The sequence below is a fragment of the Hyposmocoma kahamanoa genome, unplaced genomic scaffold (genome assembly GCF_003589595.1).
Source record: "Hyposmocoma kahamanoa isolate Upper Pololo Valley unplaced genomic scaffold, ASM358959v1 224, whole genome shotgun sequence".
In the NCBI taxonomy this organism is placed as follows: Eukaryota; Metazoa; Arthropoda; class Insecta; order Lepidoptera; family Cosmopterigidae; genus Hyposmocoma; species Hyposmocoma kahamanoa.
In genome coordinates, this window is record NW_020653743.1 from 6363656 (window position 1) to 6381713 (window position 18058).

An 18058-nucleotide genomic window follows, 5' to 3' on the forward strand; every position below is an offset into this window, starting at 1 on the left:
TGTCCTTTTTCTATACATTGCATGCGCCAAAAGATGGAAAGAGACCCATTGTGTCAATTTCAAGAAGCTTATATATAAACTTCTTGTTCATTTTCAATTGTTTGAACCACAAGCGATTGAAATATTTAGAACAAAGAAACTATAGTAGAGTCGCTTTGATTTTAATCTTATTTTTAAAATGATTTTTAATTAAACATTAGTAATAACTAACAAAATATTGTTGTACTCGTTTTACGGCTTGGGATTACCTATTAGAAGTCAGAAAATACATTTGCCCGAAATAACGTTACATCGAATTTTCATAATGTCAAATGTATTTTTTTAGGAAGATTACAAAATAAAAACTAATTTTGTCTTTGTGAAAAGCATTAAAATTACACGAAAGCGTAACGGTTTTATTATAAATCGGTTTTCGGTATTACGGATATTTGAGTTTACGTTTAGTTGGACTATCGGTACATTTCTTATAGTACATGCTTATTTTCACATTTGTAGTAATATTTTTGTATGTATGTATCTGCCCAACTCTTTATTATTTCTTTAAGTGAATTTGTACAAAATTCGCCATAATAATATACATAAAAATTAATTAATATTTACGATAAAGGCTACTCCATTACTCTTGTGTTCGAGTAATTTTCAGTCGAAGCTAAATATGGTGCATTTGGTTAAATTTCCAGTAGAAACTGAATATGTGGTTTTTGGGCCCTTAAATTGTTGCAAGCAAAATTAAGCAGTACTGCAATGATGTTACAATTTAAATTAAAAAATTAAAAAATTAAAACAATTTTTTATATTTCGTTATACGTTTGTATAGGTTAACTTGGGACATTTTTTTCGTGGTTTTTGTAATAGACCTGACATCCATTTATTGGTAGGTCTATGGATAACTATAATAAATTATTTGGTTACTGTAGAGTTTTAAATGTAGGTATTTGACAAAGCTAAAATGCTATCTAAGAGAGTGAATGCGTTCTGAACATTTGAGCTCACTTTCATACATACCAACGTATACTTTGCCGGGATACAACAATGTATATGAAATGAGCAGGTCGGACTACATGCTACCAGAAATTCTGAACAATCTACCAGGCACAGTGCTAAGTAACACTGAGGGTAATGTCAAGAAATGCAAAACTGTTTTAAAGAGACACTATCTTGGTTTGTAGTATAGTATCTATAGAACTTATGTAAATGTAGACATATACTATAGAATTAATTAATATTACAGTGAATTAAGTTAATTTAAGTGTCAAGCTTGTTAACTCATCGCTAGGTGGTTAAACCACTACGTTTTTATCTAGCGATACAGAAGAATAGTTTTTTTATAAAATTTGCTTGAAATTTAATAAATAAAAAAAAAAGATGATGAAAAATGTCTAATTTTTAGAGCCTATCTAGATTGTCTACAACATAGTAAATATGAGGGGAAGCAAAGATTAAATCTTCACTTTGCATACTAGCTAAATGTTCTATAAGATCACTTTATTACGCAGGTAAATAACTTAAAAGTTCTATAAAATTCACAAGGGGATGAAAACTTCTAAACGTCGTTCTAATTCGATCTACACTTTCAACAATAAATAATATTATAGAATAGTTTTCTACATACCTCAACCCAGTCAGCGGAGAATTTGTCCTTCTTCTCCACGACGTATCCGAGAATTGGTCTACCACCATTATCAGTAGGAGGTTCCCATTGTAAAGTGACAGACATATTGTCATAATCAATGATGTTCGGCTTGCCTGGCGCTTTTGGTGGATCTGGAGACGAAATTCACACATTTTTGTCAAGTCTTATTATCTTCTATTTCTCAAAAACAAGTGCACATGACCGGCAATTGTTTGCAAACAAAACAAAAATACCGCCTTGACTTTGACGGAATTTATTTCGTTCAAAAATATTTGACAGTTTTAACAATTTACATTTTTTTTATGCAGTTAGTGTCATGGAAAAATTTCCATTTTGAAAAACTCAAATTTTTTTCATAAACGTAATTATTTTTCCGGATATTCATCCAATATTTTTCCTATAATTTTCCACATATTTGACGTTGACCCTGTCAAAGTTGAAGTTACTGAACGAAAACAATGGAGCTACTAAAAAGGCTTTTTTAGCAGTTATGAATTAATTTTAAATTTTGTTTTTCTTTGTGGCTTTTAGACAAGTTTATTTTATAATTCACAATAAAACTTCAAAAATATTTCTAAACTTAACATAACAACACTAAACTATATTTTTCCAATTTTTCGGGAATTTTTCCGGAATAATTTCCACTACTTGAATTTACACAGTACACACAATATCGTTGTCGTTATGAGACAAGACATTTATTGACATGACAACGTCGGTTAGAAAAAACTTAGGATCGTATTCCAGAACTCTACTCAATGCTCAAGTCAGGATTTGAGCAGACTTGAGTGTGATTTCAAGCGCTAGAAATACAACTCTAATGGCAAGGACTTGAGTATGATTTCTAGTCCTTTGAATCATACTTAAGTCCTGACTTGAGCTAAACGTTCTATTCGGGTTCGGATACGATATCGTTATCCAACAGCGTTTACGGAGTTAGTCGGTGAAATAGATTATAAGAAAAATGAAAATCCTTATAAATACATTTTTTAAACTTTAAAGGCCTAAAATATAGGAATGCATTAGTTTTTTTTTAATTATACTCAAGTCCTTGCGTTTAGGGTCGTATTTCCAGTGCTTGAAATCATACTCAAATCCAGACTTGAGCAATGAGTAGAGTTCTAGACTACGAACCTGAATTATTTATTTATTTAAACATTTTAGGAAAATTCACGGACAAATAATACAATTATAGTAATTCTAAAAAGTAAAATAAGAATGTTCTGAATAGCTCGGAAAGCGCCCTTCGATTCGAGAACGATATCCAATCGAACGATTCGGTTAAAATATCGAGAGTTCAGAATCGGGGGCCTGACTTGAAAAATAGACACTGCATATAAGTTTCCGCGAAAAAATTTTAGAAAATTAAATGATTGAAGAAAATTTCAATATAAGATAGTAGGTATGGCTAATTAGACGATGTAGCTACTCCCATTCTCCGTCTGTTATACGTACGAAATAATTGCTGTCAAATAAGTAATACTCGACCAAATTCACGACGCATGATGCGAATGAAGCTACATACTTGATTGTACAGTGTACAGGTGATAAAAAAACCACTGACCATTTTCAAGGAGCATACTGTATAATGGAAATAAAAAATACCTGTTTGGTTTTCAAATACTTAGCAAAGAATAAGTTATGACGTCTCAAAGTTTTCCGAAAAATTGTGAACAATATGAACACCCGATGATTAGCAGACGCTGTTACTATAGCAACAAGAACGGTGGGCGGGGTCAGCTCGCGAATTCATGTAATTTGACAGAGAACAAAGTATTAAACTAAAGCGCGATGCGTTAGCGCAGGTCTGTCGTCGCGCAGCGCGACGTGCTGACGCCTAGGCGTCTAGACAACTCGTCGCCGATCGCTCAATTTTATGTACTATTTTGAGGTAGCGTTTAGAAATTATTGGAAAAAAATGACCAGTGATTTTTTTTATCAACCTGTGTAATAATTGTTTCGGACTGATGTCTGACGAAGAACGGGAGTACACTCCCTGTTCCGAACGATGAAAAATTTTACTACCAATACATTAAAGAAATCTTCAAAAAAATATTTACCGTAAGGATTTTTAGCTACAATAAATCCGTCGGTCTCAAGTGGCTCAGACTCGCCCTCCTTGTTGACGGCGCGAACCCTGAACTTGTATTTGTGATTGGGCGTCAGGCCTTTGACCGTGAACTCTGTTGGCTCGGGACCAGTTTCACCACATGGTACCCAGTTACCGGTGTCCTGTTAGTAAAAAAAATGTTTTAGTATCAATGAGAAAAGGGATTGTCCTTTTTAAAAGTTCGTAAGGCGTAACTTTCTTTAGGTGACGTAAACTGTTTCGTCACTGTTGTGTCACTGGACAACCGATATAATATAACTGACATTGGATGCGAGGTAGCTCAAGACTCGTTGATGAGACTTAGTCATGCAGATTTTACTTACCATGTCCATCTTCTCAAGTGTGTAGCCAGTGATATCTGATCCTTGCCAGTCATCGGGTTTCTTCCATTTGACTGTGGCCTTCTCAGCGCGAATGTCCACAACTTCGATAGGGCCATTAGGACGGTTAGGTTTGTCTAAAAAGAAATTGATTCAACCGTAATTTATAGCTCGAAAAATTATTTAATTGCATAAAGACTCTCCCTATCTCTCTCACACTCGTGACGTCGAGGTGTGATTTATAAGAGGTGATAACTAGTTTTCTTATACATCATTACCATTACTTACATTACCTACTTAATACCTTTAAAATCCAACTTAGGTATCAATGTAATGAGTAAAAGTAATACAACTAAAGTAAACATGAAAGATGTAATGAAGCATTTATGACTAATGAAACCCAAAAATTCCTTACCAAGCACAACGACATCGGCAATACTCTCGCAAGTGCCCGATGAGTTGGTAAGCACCAGTTTGTACTTTCCACTGTCAGGTCTTGTCGTCTTTCTGACAGTGAGAACTGTGTTCCTCTCATATTTGTCAATTGTAATACGGTCACCGTCGTCTTTGATATCCTAGAATTTCGAGATAGTGAGAAATATGATGAAGGCTAAGAAGCATCTGGAGTTATGTTATAAGTGGTGACAGTAATGGTAGAAGTGAAAGAGTTGGAGTGAAAATGTAGACTTTGAGATAACTGACGCATGTTATATTCAGTGATAAAAGAATAGTGTGAGATACCGATAAGTATATTCAAAGTACGGAAGTCAAATATTGCATGATTTCTAATTTAATTTAAAAAAGACAGAGTTTAAAAACTCTTAGAAAGTTAACAAAAAAAAACGGAAAAGAACACGCATGTCGTCGGTAAGACGTTCTCATCAAGATTACATAAAAAGTAAAAACGAAGAAGAAATAGGAATCTTTCAGAAAAGTAAAAGAAATAATGAACGGAGATCGATAATATTTAGAGAAATAGGAATAATGTAAGAAAACAAGTCGTAGGGCGACATCATGATGAGATAACGATTCTCAGACGCTTGTCTTTGATATGCAAACATAAAATATTTAGTAACAATTATACTTTCGGTGTTAGCATTTTTTAATAACAGTGCTCGGTTAAAAGTGCACTGTCAATGGAGTTACCACAAAAGTACAAATAAAGCAAAATAACTGAAGTAGTCAATGACTTGACTAAAACGGGAAGTAGACAGTTTTGTGCATGTAGAAAATATTTGTGAGTTTGGTACTTTAACACCAGTACGTTTACGATGTGTTACTACATATAAAGCAATATTTAATTAAGTAATTAGATAAAATACTTGTCAAAAATCGCGTCCAATGCGAATATTTGAAACCAATGAATATACTGTTGCATAGTATCTATTTATATAGTATTTCTGCATTTAATATCATGCCAATCAATGCTAGTGTTACAATTTGTAATAATTAGGTAGTATCTCAAATTATTAATTTTTGCATTAAGGACAGGTAGACTGCCTTCATAGTCCATAGTAGTCTTATGAAACTGGTAGATTTCTTATTCAATTTGACTATGCAACAATATACTTTGTAACCATCAAGTGTTTCTGTATTGTAGTTGTGTTAGCAATATTGAAAGTGTAAAGTAGAAGAGTCAATTTAGATTGTTTAGAACATATAAGACAACATCAAGTTTTATTGTTCCTGTACCTTCTCCGTTAACGGCTTTCCGCGTTTCTTTTTGGAAAAAATAAGATTTGTTAATAAGGCAATAATTTTAAAGACATCATTTACAACTTTAGCCAAATGATTACAATGTCTTTGTTATGAAACATCTTTATTTTGTAATATTATATTTCTCAATAAATCTTACATATTTTCGGCATTATGATAAAATATTAATATTATTTTATTACGTACCTCCTCTCCCTTGATCCACTTGACTTCGGGTTCAGGTTCACCACCATATTTGATGTCAAAGGTGATCACTTGTCCCTTTTTGATGATCATGTTCTGTAGACCCTCGCCAATGATATATGGTTTAACTGTTTGAAGGTTAAAATAGTTTAACTATGCATATTTGACATTTGAAAAGTATTAGCGATTAACTTTGTATACTACAGGTAATAACTCTAGTACTTGAACCCACATAAGTATTACTGTACTCACCAAATCTACACTTAGCAACAATTGGTTTAGTGGTATCACTGGGTTCACCGGGACCGGCCTTGTTGATAGCACGGACCCTGAATTCATAAGTACCGCCCTCCTTTAGACCATCCTGAGTGGCAGCTAGGCAGTCACCAGGCACTTCAACTCCTTTCACCCAGTCTTTTCCGAATTTCTCCTAAAAAAATCGTTAAAAAAGTATGTTTAAATTTTTATCTGTCATCCATCTTTTTAAAGTATTCCCTTACCTTGTATTCAATAACGTAGCCAGTGATTGGTGCACCACCGTCGTTATCCGGCTTCTGCCATTTGAGATCTGCGTGATCTTTGTCCCAGTCCACGAGCTCCACTCCCTTGGGCTTTCCAGGTTCGTCTAGGAAGCACAAGAAAAGATTATTCTGGTACTTATGATTCTGTATTAGAGATGTGCGCCGACCGTAAAATCGTCGGCGGCGGAATGGTCGACGTGAATACGCGTGGCATTCAACCTTTGTGTTAATTTTCAACGCTTTTTACAGATTAACAAGTATTTTAGTAGAAATGTATGTACATAAAAAAACATAAAAACTATCTATATAGATATATATCTTGTATGAATAGGGACGCAATTAATTGTAATAGTACGCAAATACTGTATTGAAATATAGTAAATAATTAACAAAGAAGCTGATCACGCCGAATTTACGCAGGTCTAGTTTATCGGCGGCGGGATATCTATTCCGTACTTAAAAACAATATAGCAATATCGCACCGCTTTCTTGAATCCCCAATTCAATGACTCTAAAATAAAATAAATAATTATAATTGCAAATATGTATACCTTATCTAATTCATCGTTAGCTAAATGGGAACTCCTTTTGTTAAATATATGTTAAGTAATTTTGTTGTCATTTAGTATACGAGTATATATTATAATATAATTAATCTGAAATGTCACAGGGATCAATTTATTCCTAGGTACAAGCGATATTCGTGTTTTCTAGGATTCGAATTGTACTTATTGCACAAACGACATCCGAAGTTGAGCCGAGTTTTATAGATTTGTATAATATCGGATTCGGGTGGCTACTCTCGATCTCCGTCCGACATCCGTCCGAAACAATTACTGTGAAATTAGTAATTTTCGACATAATTAAAAGACAAGTATCCAGTAAGAAGCTTCATTCGCATCACGCGTCTTTTCATTTGGTCAAGTATTGTTTATTTGGCAGTAATTGTTTCGGACGGATGTCGGACGGACCCGCTACAAAAAATCAACCGCTTCAATTTGTTAGCAAGGATGACTGGAATTAACTAGGTTGTCTGTTTTTGACTGTAGCTTGTTCCATGACCCTAATATATTATTTACTAGAAGGATAATTGTCACTTACCCCAGGGGTCCTTGGCCAATACAGGCTTGCCAAAGAGACCAGGTTCACTGGAACCAATCTTGTTCACAGCACGAATCCTGAATTTGTACGTCTTCTTCGCAATGAGATCATCAACTTTGTATTTCAAGGGTTCACCAAGTGGCACTTCAGCCACGTTATCCCATCCAGCCTTGAGAGACATATCCTGAAGGAAATAATGGAAAATAATTATTATTGATCCATGAATACTTAGGCTGATTTAGTATACAAATGGCTACGTACCTGTCTTTCAATAACGTATTTGATGATGGCCGAACCACCATCGTCTTGTGGTGTCTTCCACGAAACTACGCATGAGGTCTGGAATACTTCTGTAACTTCCACATCTTGTGGAGGAGTTGGCGCAGTCTGCATGTTGATATGTACATCTTTACCATCTTCGCCTTGGGCATTTGACAGTTTGATCTGGTATTTGCCTGTTCCTTCCCTGGTCGGCTTTTTAATTTTAAAGAGGATCTTTTCTTGTTCCACCACAGTTTCAACCTCTTTGACGGGGAGGGCTTTTCCATCCTTGAACAGTTTCGCCTCGATTGGGGTTTGGCGCGTGCCGGTAACTAATCAAAACATTTACACATTTCTACATTAATTATAAAAGTTACAAGAAAAGTTATTATTTTTTTTTATAACATCAAGTGACGGGGCGAACAAGTCGTCAAGTTACACGCCTGTCAATGACAATTATAGATTAGATTTAATTACCTTTATAAGGCACCTCGATGACGAAAGGCTGTCCAGCGGGTCCGTTGAACTCATCCGGACATTCGATAGTAGGTTTGGACTCTCCTTTCTTAACGGTCAGTTTGCAGGAAGAACTGAGCTTGCCGGACTCGCAAAGGATTTCACCATCGTCCTCCATCTCCAACTTGTTGAAGATTAGTTGATGTTTACCGCCGCCCAGGTTCTTGATTTCAACCCTACGAATTTTAGCACGTAGTTATCGTTACATAATAGGTGTTCAGTTTATTGAATTCTAATCTAGTCACCATGTCACCACCTTCAATTGTTCAGTACCGATAATAAAAATTCGGCCTGTAACAGGTAATCTTACCTTTCATCAGGCACAATAGGCGTTCCATTGAAAGACCATACGGCCTCCGCAGTCTGATCTTGAAGTTCCACCTCTAGCACCACCTTATCCCTCTCAATTGCTTCGGTGTCCTTCAACTTCTTATTGAAGCGATTCGAGTCTGTACATGAAAGGAGTTCCACGCTTTAAACGCAATGAAAATAAACATGGAGTCTAATGTTTTCAACGTTTCAAAACAAACTAAGAATTGATTTGTTTCGATTGGGACGATTAATTTTGAGCAATGAATTCAACCTTATTTGCATAATTATCCTACTACATAATTATACATTCAGACAAATATTACGTAGGTATCTAGTTCGAATCAAAGATATAAAAAAGGAGGATCATGAAAGTAGATTGCTATTGCCATATTTTGTCCAGCGCGTGTACAAAATGTATAGAATCAAGTGAAAACAAAAAATTAAACAGGTAAATATATTCTTACAATTGACAATCAATTCGCATGCGGTTTCATCGGCATTACTGACGCACTTGAAGTTGCCAGCATCAGTGACTTTAGCGTCCTTGATCACTACCTTGCGTTTGCGACCTTCCTTCACGATTGAGATACGCTTGTCTGCTTTCACTGGTTCATCATTCTTAAACCTGAACAAATATAATTTGTTAGCAATTTTTTATCTAGTACGATTTTCCTGTTATTTCTAGTTTCAACGTCTTCTTATACGGTATATTTAATAAAGACTATTAGAAGATAGGACAGTGTGCCATACCAAGTCATGCTATATAGTAGACATAGGTGAACCACGGAAAGAAATAACTGCTCGTGGCCCACCGAGTGAACCAGTCGGGTGGTCCACGGGCAAAAAGTGGTATTAGTTGTACATTACCCAAATTAAAAAAAAAAGTCAAATTTACCATTTTACGTCACCAGCAGCATCGTCCAACTCGCAAAGCAGAGTGATGGTATCTTTTTCGATGGCCTGCTGTGATTTTAGAACCTTCGTGAATTTGTATGGGTATTCTGAAAAAAGAAATATCGTATTTTGTACCTTTGTTCATGATTATAAAGTATGTCTAAACTATCATTTGCTTAGGAAATAAAACTATTTTTCCGGATTTAAATCGCGTATATTTGTTTTTTCAAACAAACCGACGTTTCGGGCCCTTTACAGGTCCCATGGTCACGGTTGACTGGTCAGTCACAAAATCAAAACAAATATACGCGATTTAAATCCGGAAAAATAGTTTCATTTCCTATGTGTAACAATCGCGAAAACCTAAGAACTCGATATATCATTTGCTTTTTCAATAACATACTTACCAACAATTTTAACATCAGTCTCTGTCTTGTCAGGTTGCTTTTCAATCCTACATGAGTATTTTCCTGCGTCTTCCATTTTAGCACTCTTAATAACAAGTGTACATTTGCCAGATAGGTCTTTAGAGATAGAAAATTCGTCACCATCTTCCAGTTTTGTATCTTCTTTCCACCAAGAAACAATGGCCAAGTTGCTTGAAACAGCGCACTCCAATACCGTCTCGTGTCTTGTATAACCGCTAATAGATTTCTTTAACGGTTTCGTGAAAGTGTACACTGGATCAGGTTCGTCAACTTGTAAGAAGGCAGTGCAAGTAACGCCACCGATTTCGACTGTGATTTTACCCGTATCTTCTACTTTGGGATTCATGATGATGAGTTTGTACGAGTCTTGTTCGCTCGTCATCTTGTATTTAGAGCCGGGGAATAATTCCTGGAGAAATACAATGTTTTTTGCATTACTTGCTCATGAAAAGGTTACGTAATTACAACTGAGTTTCTACTTACATCCTTACGGAAGTACCACTTCGGCTTGGAATTGGGTTTCGTGAAGATGGCCTCGAAAACCACCTTCTTATCCTTGCCTTCTTTTGCGAATTGATCTACGAGGGGCTTCAGGAAAGATTCTTGTTTCTGAAACATGGCCAGTGCTATTAACGTACCTATTCCACGTAGAATATAAAAAAGTGCAGTCACAGAAAAAGTGCTCTTCATACAAAAAGCTGACAGGTGCTGACAAGAAACCCTCAGTTTGTCTTAGACTTTCCCAATGGTCAAATGCAAGAAATCAAAACAGTAGAAATCTATAATAACCGAGGCGTTAGGTTCTTCAGCCATTCATTCATCATTCTCGTTGTTTGAAAATCCATGCTTTTGTACAGAAATTGGAATTTCCAAATTGATGTTTGAAAGAAAAATTTTGTGCATTTAATTCTATTTTAAATTTTGACCAATCTAAACAACTGATTGTTAAGATTCTTACGTGTAGGTGAGTAGATCAAAAATGATGAATTTAAAAAATCACGTTGCATTTTTTACTTTCACTTTTGTATATATTTTTTTGTCTAAAATAAAATTCACCAGTTTTGAAATCATCAATATATATATATATCCTAAAACATCGAAATCACAGTGCAAAACTGTGCTCTATTTTTGAAAGTGCACAGAAAATTTGCTGTTTGAGAAGAGAACAAAAGATAGAGTGAACGTATAAGTGCTATCTATAGACGTGAAGAAATGGTGAACTAAGAGTGACCGACGACGTTGCTTCAGAGAGTCTGGCGTGAGGTAGATCTCTAACCTTGCATCTTTCCGTGATGTGTATACAATTAAAATGAAAATAACAATAATTTTATCAAAACAATATACGGAAACCAAAATTTAAGAACATATTCATCATCATTGAATTTAGTTCCGATATTGGAAATACCGTATGAAAGAAATTGTGATCTAGGTAAAGAAAAACGAAACGTTGAAATCTTTGATGCAAAATTAGATGCCTGTTCGCTTTTGATTAAGTGAAGTGCTTTTAATATTGATTTTGTGACACAGTGACACATAATATTTTGTGCGTAGTGCTTTCAGTGTCCCACAGAGATACTGTGCCGAATGTTTGTTTCTTTGTCAAACCTCATCTTTTTTGAACGAATGCAGCACTGGCCAATCTGGTATGAGTTCAGCAAGTGACGGTCTTCTGTTATGGATTCTCTATAAAACAGCCATTTCTCTTAATCTCTGATCCCGTTAAGCCAAATAAACTGAGTATTGTATCAAATTTCCCATATCAATGTTTGGTTATTTCAAAACCAAATAGTTTTAAATGACGTCAATATGTTCAATGAAATAAATCGTATTGTAATGAAAAGTTTTAAAAATTACTTATTACAACTACTTTAAAGCCAATTGATGATAATAATGTTTGAGAATAATAAATTTGTTCAGTCTTAAGCTAATTTATATAGAGACCATATTACTGATATACTAAATGTAATGTAAGTAACATATTCCAAAAAATATGACAAACATTAAAAAATTCCAACATCTGCAAAACACCGGATGCATCAGCTGAAATTAATTGTAATGAAAGTAAATGAAGACAGAAACATAATTTTTAATAATGACGTGCCAGAAGCTCCTCAATCCGACGTCAAAGACCTGTGAAATATACGACATAACAATCCAAAAATAGACAATTGTCACCAAATTCATTCCACTTACATTCCCTGTAAATCATGTTCAAGTTAAAGAAGTGAAGTGGTGATACAAAAACCTTGTGCGAGTTATTTTAAAATTCAAGTTTTATGCATTCGCTTTATTTAAATCGCTCAAAAATTAGCATCTTCAATTTGGTTTACCCTATTTATAATTAGCAAATCACATTTTATTACATTTGCTTTGATTTCAAAAATATTGAAGATACTAATTTAGGAGGATAAATTTAGTTTAGTTTTTTATTATTTATCAATTTATTTCATTCATTCATTTAAAAGACCACTACTGTCACTTTGAAACATTTACTTTCAATATCGTTGGTGTTTTAAATATTATTATTCTTAAAGTCTTTTACTTTCTCATGTTTGTATACTTGGTTAACAAAGCTGACTAAGTTACAGATGGAACCCCATCAACAATCTAGAAAACTTTCAAATAACAAGTTCGTTCTGACTATTGTAGGATTCTAACATGTAAACTGTTTAAAGTTTCAAAAAGGCAGTAAGTGACTCTTAGGCTTATACTTTAACTTTTATCCTTCCATTTTATCGAACCTTTATTTTGACAGCCTCCATCAAAGTGGGCCAATCAGGTAACATTTCGCACAGAGACAGTCGTCTCCGATTGTCAAATATATCCTACAATTTATAATTTAACGTTAAACAATCAATTATCGCACAAGACTATAAGTTAGATGATATAACTGTTCCACTTTGTATAAAAAGATACCAATCTCTACTCAACTTTGTCGCGTAAGATCATGCAACTAAACGCCTAAAAGACGTCGTTTACGTTTTTTGGCTAAATAGCTTTGTTATGCCGTATTATTTTTCTAACAAAGTTCAAGAACTTTAACGGCTAGTACATGAATATCGTCAAAAACTAAAAAGTTGGAACCAGTATATCTCTGTCTAACTTTCAAAACTTTTTAAGCCAGTGCTAATGATTTAAGCGAAGTTAATAGAAAGCTTGATTTATATCATGCCATTTAGAAGTTTATGGGAAGGTGAACCTTATAAAAATAGTTTTCACAGAAGACATAATTTAAATGTTCAAATGATCACATAAGACATTCACAAAATGTACGTCGATGAGTTCTGTGTATGTCAACTAAACGTGAACCAAAGCGTAAAGGCTGTATTGACTATTTAAATAAAGGCCAATGATCTATGAGATCACTGATAAAGGCTTTGTTTTAAAATAGCACGTACCTAAAGACTTTTCATTCCAAATGCAAATGTAAGAGAAGAAAAAACATTTTGGATATATCCAACAAGTATTTTAAAACTTTTTGAAATAGGCTTGTTTTATTTTTCAAACTATTGCTATCACCTTTCGAGCGGTTACACACGGTCACTTTTAGCAGGGATACAAACGCGATGCTTTCGCTAATCGTCTACCTTTACACACGCACGCGATTTTAAGCAGCGATGCAAACGCGATGCAAGCACGCTACTGCATCGATACAAAGGCGCGATTGTATCGGCACACTTGGGATTTATAGGCGATTACATCGATGCAATCATACGTTTGAATCGATGCAAAGGAGCCGTGTGTAACCACTCATACATGTAAGCGAGAGTATAGCGGTAAGTTACTAACGCTTATTATATATAATAAAACAGTGCATTACTAACACGAAATAAACCAATTATCCTTCTAAACATCCATCCAGCCATATCTATAACTATCGTTATCTTATTATCAACAAATATAGTTTTGTAAACATCCATGACACAAAATTTTTGACAGCCTTGTCAGTGTAATTTCCTTTTTCGAAACATTTTTTTACCAAAGTGTTTATACTATTGAAAGCAATCTTTTTTGTCATTTTTTATTCCTTTTTTCTATTTACGTTTTTTTATGATATGTAGTGAAGGGATGAACAAATCATGTGCATGGCGATAAACGACTTGCCGATCCATAAGTAGTTAAGATCTGAAGTCCACTGCCATTGGACCCGACACTCTGAGACATAAAGTTGACAAATCCCACAGGCCTTTAATTTCACTAGAACTCAGTAGCTGTAGCGCTCATGTGAACGAGTTCGTCCAAGGAAGTACTGGCACCTCACCAATTTCTGCCGTCAAGTAGTAATATGAGCATTATCGCGTTCCGTTTTCAACTTATGTATCAGGGTGATGGGCGCAGTGGCAGTGCTCCTAAGATCTTTACGATTTAAAGCTCTGAGCGGTACTGTAACTTTATGGACAGGCATGTCGCTTACCACCAGGCGCATGTCTTGGTACAAAAACTATTACCCTTCAAACAAAACGTAATGGTCACTATAGCTCTTGAAAATAGTAAAAAAGAAACAAAAAATTACAAAAGACAGAACACTCTAATTCGGAATAAAGATTAGTGTAAAATTTAAAGTAATCTCTTTTAGGATATAACGAATGATAGGTGCTTTAAGAAATAATTTTAAAGCAACCAAAGCTTTATATACAATCGCAATTATGGCTCGAATTCAACAATGCGTTTGACAATGTCCATGATGTAATTAAAAAATGATAGAAATGCAAAATGGAATGAACTATGATATAGTCTAAAATACCGAGGACCTTGACCCAAGACCAGTTTGAGGAGTTCCTGCGATTGTCAGCTGGGAATCTACAAATCTCGACACCTTCAGAGACCACCACAACGTAGCCGTCCTCTTCGAAATATCCAGTTTCTAAACCCTATGGACCAATGATGAAGACGATGTTTTACTGATTCATAAAATGAAACAGGTTGCTAGTGATTGTATTCGTAGTAACATCGCGTAATGAAATGAATAGCATCGTTTTCGTCCTAATGCCAAAAAATCTAATTTATATGAACATATCGAATTCAATTCGGCATGTCTCGATGCATGGTCTAAGATAGATTCAGGATATTTCGTATCCATGTTATAATGGTAAAAGCACATGTGGTCATTCACCAAAAGTGCTTTTATCACATGAAAGTCATATAAATAACACGAACTACATGAAACAAAATAACTCTAACTCTAAACTCTCCTATTTAAGAATAAAAATGCTATCGGTTAATTGCGTTCGTAGTAATTTTAAGATTCTGTACCGAAAAGTTGTCATTTCGGCAGATGTGGCTTTTTTACATCAAAGATGCGATTTATTTTAATATATATTTCCAGCATTGGGGACATAACGATCGATTATTGTCTGAAATCCTAAGATTCCAAACAATGAACTCAATAACGTTTTTTATTAAAAAAAATGCCGACTTCAAAAGTTCCATTACATCTATTTGCCAAGTTTTCTTTAAATCAGTTACCGGAAAGTACGCAAAACGAGATTTATCCCTTAGTTTGCCATCCATAAAGCTGGAAAATTTTCTTTAAATTTAAACGGAACCAATTCTAAGGTACCCTCTTTCCAACAAAAGTAATTGCATAACATACACAAAACAAAATCTCCTTTTTTTGAAATCGTTTGATACCGATACGCGATATACAGGGTTTTACAAAGCTCGCAGGACTATATTATTTCTAACATCACAAACAATAACTGTTCTATGACTTAATAATTCATCACGTTAACTTTCGTGCAAAAATAACAACTGTGATACTCTGCCCGATACGACGCAAAACGCAGGAGCATTTGAACTTACAACATTACTACCAAATAAAGATCTAAAAAGTCTTAGCTAGTACAACAAAATTGAAAGTTCATTTTTGGTAATTTCATTACATTGTTGTTTATGACGTTTTATTTTAGTAGTATAGTCCTCCGTAGTTATACGTACTTGACAAATAACCCTATAATATAGCAATTTTTAACTACAAACAAATAGTTACGCAAAACTGCTAGACAAATGACACATAATGTTAACATAACGTATGTGAAGTATTCTTGTTTAGTCAAAATATCAATGTTATTTGCCCGATGGAGCTGTCTATTGTCCAATTTAAGCTGCTTTTTAGAATCTTGATAGACACTGAAACTAATTTGTTTGGATTTTGAAATTTAGTTCATTTTTTTAACTAAAATATTTTTTTCCTTATACATTGTTTCATTATTTTTGAATTCCTTATTCTTTTTACATTGGTTTCAGTATCAATCTTGTTTCATTAAAGTTTATTTACACTTTTATATAGAATTTTATATCACCATCTTCAGAACCATTTTTAAATATTTCTTTAGCTTCATCATCGTTTTCTTATAGTAGTGCATATTTACCTTTTCGACTTTCTTTAGTGGTGGAATAGGTTTTTCGGTCTCTTTGAGGTCTCCCCAATCAGGGTCTTCTTTTTTCTCACCCCATTTGGCGTATTTCCTCTTCTTGAGCATAGCTCGGAAGTCCATGCCACTGGAGTCTATAGAACAATGTTATTATCAGGAATTGTCACATCATAGAAATCTTCTCACCTATCTTGATAACAATATTCGACAACAATATATTCTTGGGACATTATTATAGGAACATTTGTTTATAATAACCAATAATTAAAAAAGTATTTTAATTGTGTCTTAGATGTTGACTACACGGTAACACTGAATAATTATATTTACAAATTTGAACGATATGCATCATTACTGCTTTCAAATAGTTCAGAAGATTATTAAAGCTTTTTCAAAAACTTACCAGACACGTAAAGCTGCATCTCAGCGGAGTCTTCTCCATGGATGTTGCTGACCACAACCTTGTATTTGCCTTCATCATTGGGCTTGACTTTCCTCATGCAAAGGGTGATGAGACCATTTTCGCCATCTGTGACGAACTTGAAACGACCACCTTCGATGATTTCAGTGATACCCTTATAGAACTTGAAAGTTGGTGCTGGATTGCCCTCCACTTGAACGGTGAGGTAGCCAGTTTGATCTGGGGAGAAATAATCATATCTTTTATATCTATTGTAATTAGGCTGTTATTTAATTGTTTCAACTGGTGTTGTTAACGTTTTTCGTCAAGTTTTTGTGATCTACAGGTATTGCTTTGTTATCTATTGGCATTTTAGTTGATTACTTGGCGTGTTCTTGAATTACTTATAATAATCTTCTTTTGTTAGCATTTTATAAAACTTTCTATTTATTTCTATTTTTCGTTCAAGAGGCTACAAACAAACAAACCGTTACATAACCGCAAACAGTTACATAAACAAACTCTTCGTAAGCTTACCTTCAACTGCAGAATAGCTCTCCTGTACATCAACGATGACTGGCGGGCCCTCATTTCCATAAGGCTTTAGAGGCACTGAAGGCTTGTTGATCAGATCTTCCAAGTCCTGGATTGAAGGTCTTCTCGCGTCCGAGGACTTGCGACGCTATATTATCAAGTTAAAGTTAGAGAACGATCACGAAATTTGAAGTTTTTTGAAGCTTATGTATGAACCTAAACTTTTAAACTGCTCCTTTTCTTTCTTTTTTTATATATTTTACTTAAAAAGAGACCATTACTATGATTTCATCGAAATTAATTAAAAAGACGTCTTTGCAGTAAGTGCAATCTAAAATTTTAATATCTCAAATAAAATGCCATCGAAATATTCGCAAATAGCTACATTACATAGTAACCAAAAGGATTATGCTAAAAAAGACACAAATAATAATAAATTTAACCCAATGATAGATGTTCGTAATCAAGAGACTTGCCAAATGTACTCACCAAACTTATATTTCTTAACAAATGCCGCACAAGTGTTGCAATATGAAATTATGACAATGGCAAATCAGCATACATTAATATCGCAGTCGTAATAAATGTCAATTAACGCTTAGTTGATATGTGCGAAGATGATTTAGATAAGCGCGAATGTAATACTTCTTTTATACTTATATTAAATATTGTAGAGAACACACTTTGTTGTCTGTAAATTCAAAGTCGCTCGAATAGCATCTGTCTATAAAAAGATATTTCATCATCATCATCAA

General features: G+C 34.4%; 1 protein-coding gene across 15 annotated transcripts in view; it reads right to left on the minus strand.

Moving 5' to 3' along the window:
* The window catches only part of LOC113228215 (twitchin), a 116321-nt gene that overhangs the window by 74792 nt on the left and 23471 nt on the right, over positions 1 to 18058 (minus strand). For 11 of the 15 annotated variants that reach the window (XM_026461477.1, XM_026461476.1, XM_026461475.1 and 8 more), the window contains 19 exons: positions 17307 to 17451; positions 16773 to 17009; positions 16367 to 16503; positions 10479 to 10604; positions 9975 to 10404; positions 9569 to 9674; positions 9138 to 9298; positions 8672 to 8810; positions 8323 to 8537; positions 7846 to 8177; positions 7585 to 7768; positions 6463 to 6587; positions 6215 to 6392; positions 5966 to 6090; positions 5756 to 5782; positions 4479 to 4638; positions 4067 to 4200; positions 3694 to 3865; positions 1613 to 1764 (listed from right to left, as the gene is read on the minus strand). In XM_026461477.1, the coding sequence (XP_026317262.1) occupies positions 1613 to 1764; positions 3694 to 3865; positions 4067 to 4200; positions 4479 to 4638; positions 5756 to 5782; positions 5966 to 6090; positions 6215 to 6392; positions 6463 to 6587; positions 7585 to 7768; positions 7846 to 8177; positions 8323 to 8537; positions 8672 to 8810; positions 9138 to 9298; positions 9569 to 9674; positions 9975 to 10404; positions 10479 to 10604; positions 16367 to 16503; positions 16773 to 17009; positions 17307 to 17451 (3285 nt within the window). Of the gene's footprint in view, positions 1 to 1612; positions 1765 to 3693; positions 3866 to 4066; positions 4201 to 4478; positions 4639 to 5755; positions 5783 to 5965; positions 6091 to 6214; positions 6393 to 6462; positions 6588 to 7584; positions 7769 to 7845; positions 8178 to 8322; positions 8538 to 8671; positions 8811 to 9137; positions 9299 to 9568; positions 9675 to 9974; positions 10405 to 10478; positions 10605 to 13819; positions 13854 to 16366; positions 16504 to 16772; positions 17010 to 17306; positions 17452 to 18058 lie in introns of those variants that run through there. The other 4 variants (XM_026461472.1, XM_026461465.1, XM_026461471.1 and 1 more) reach the window with 2 other exon arrangements.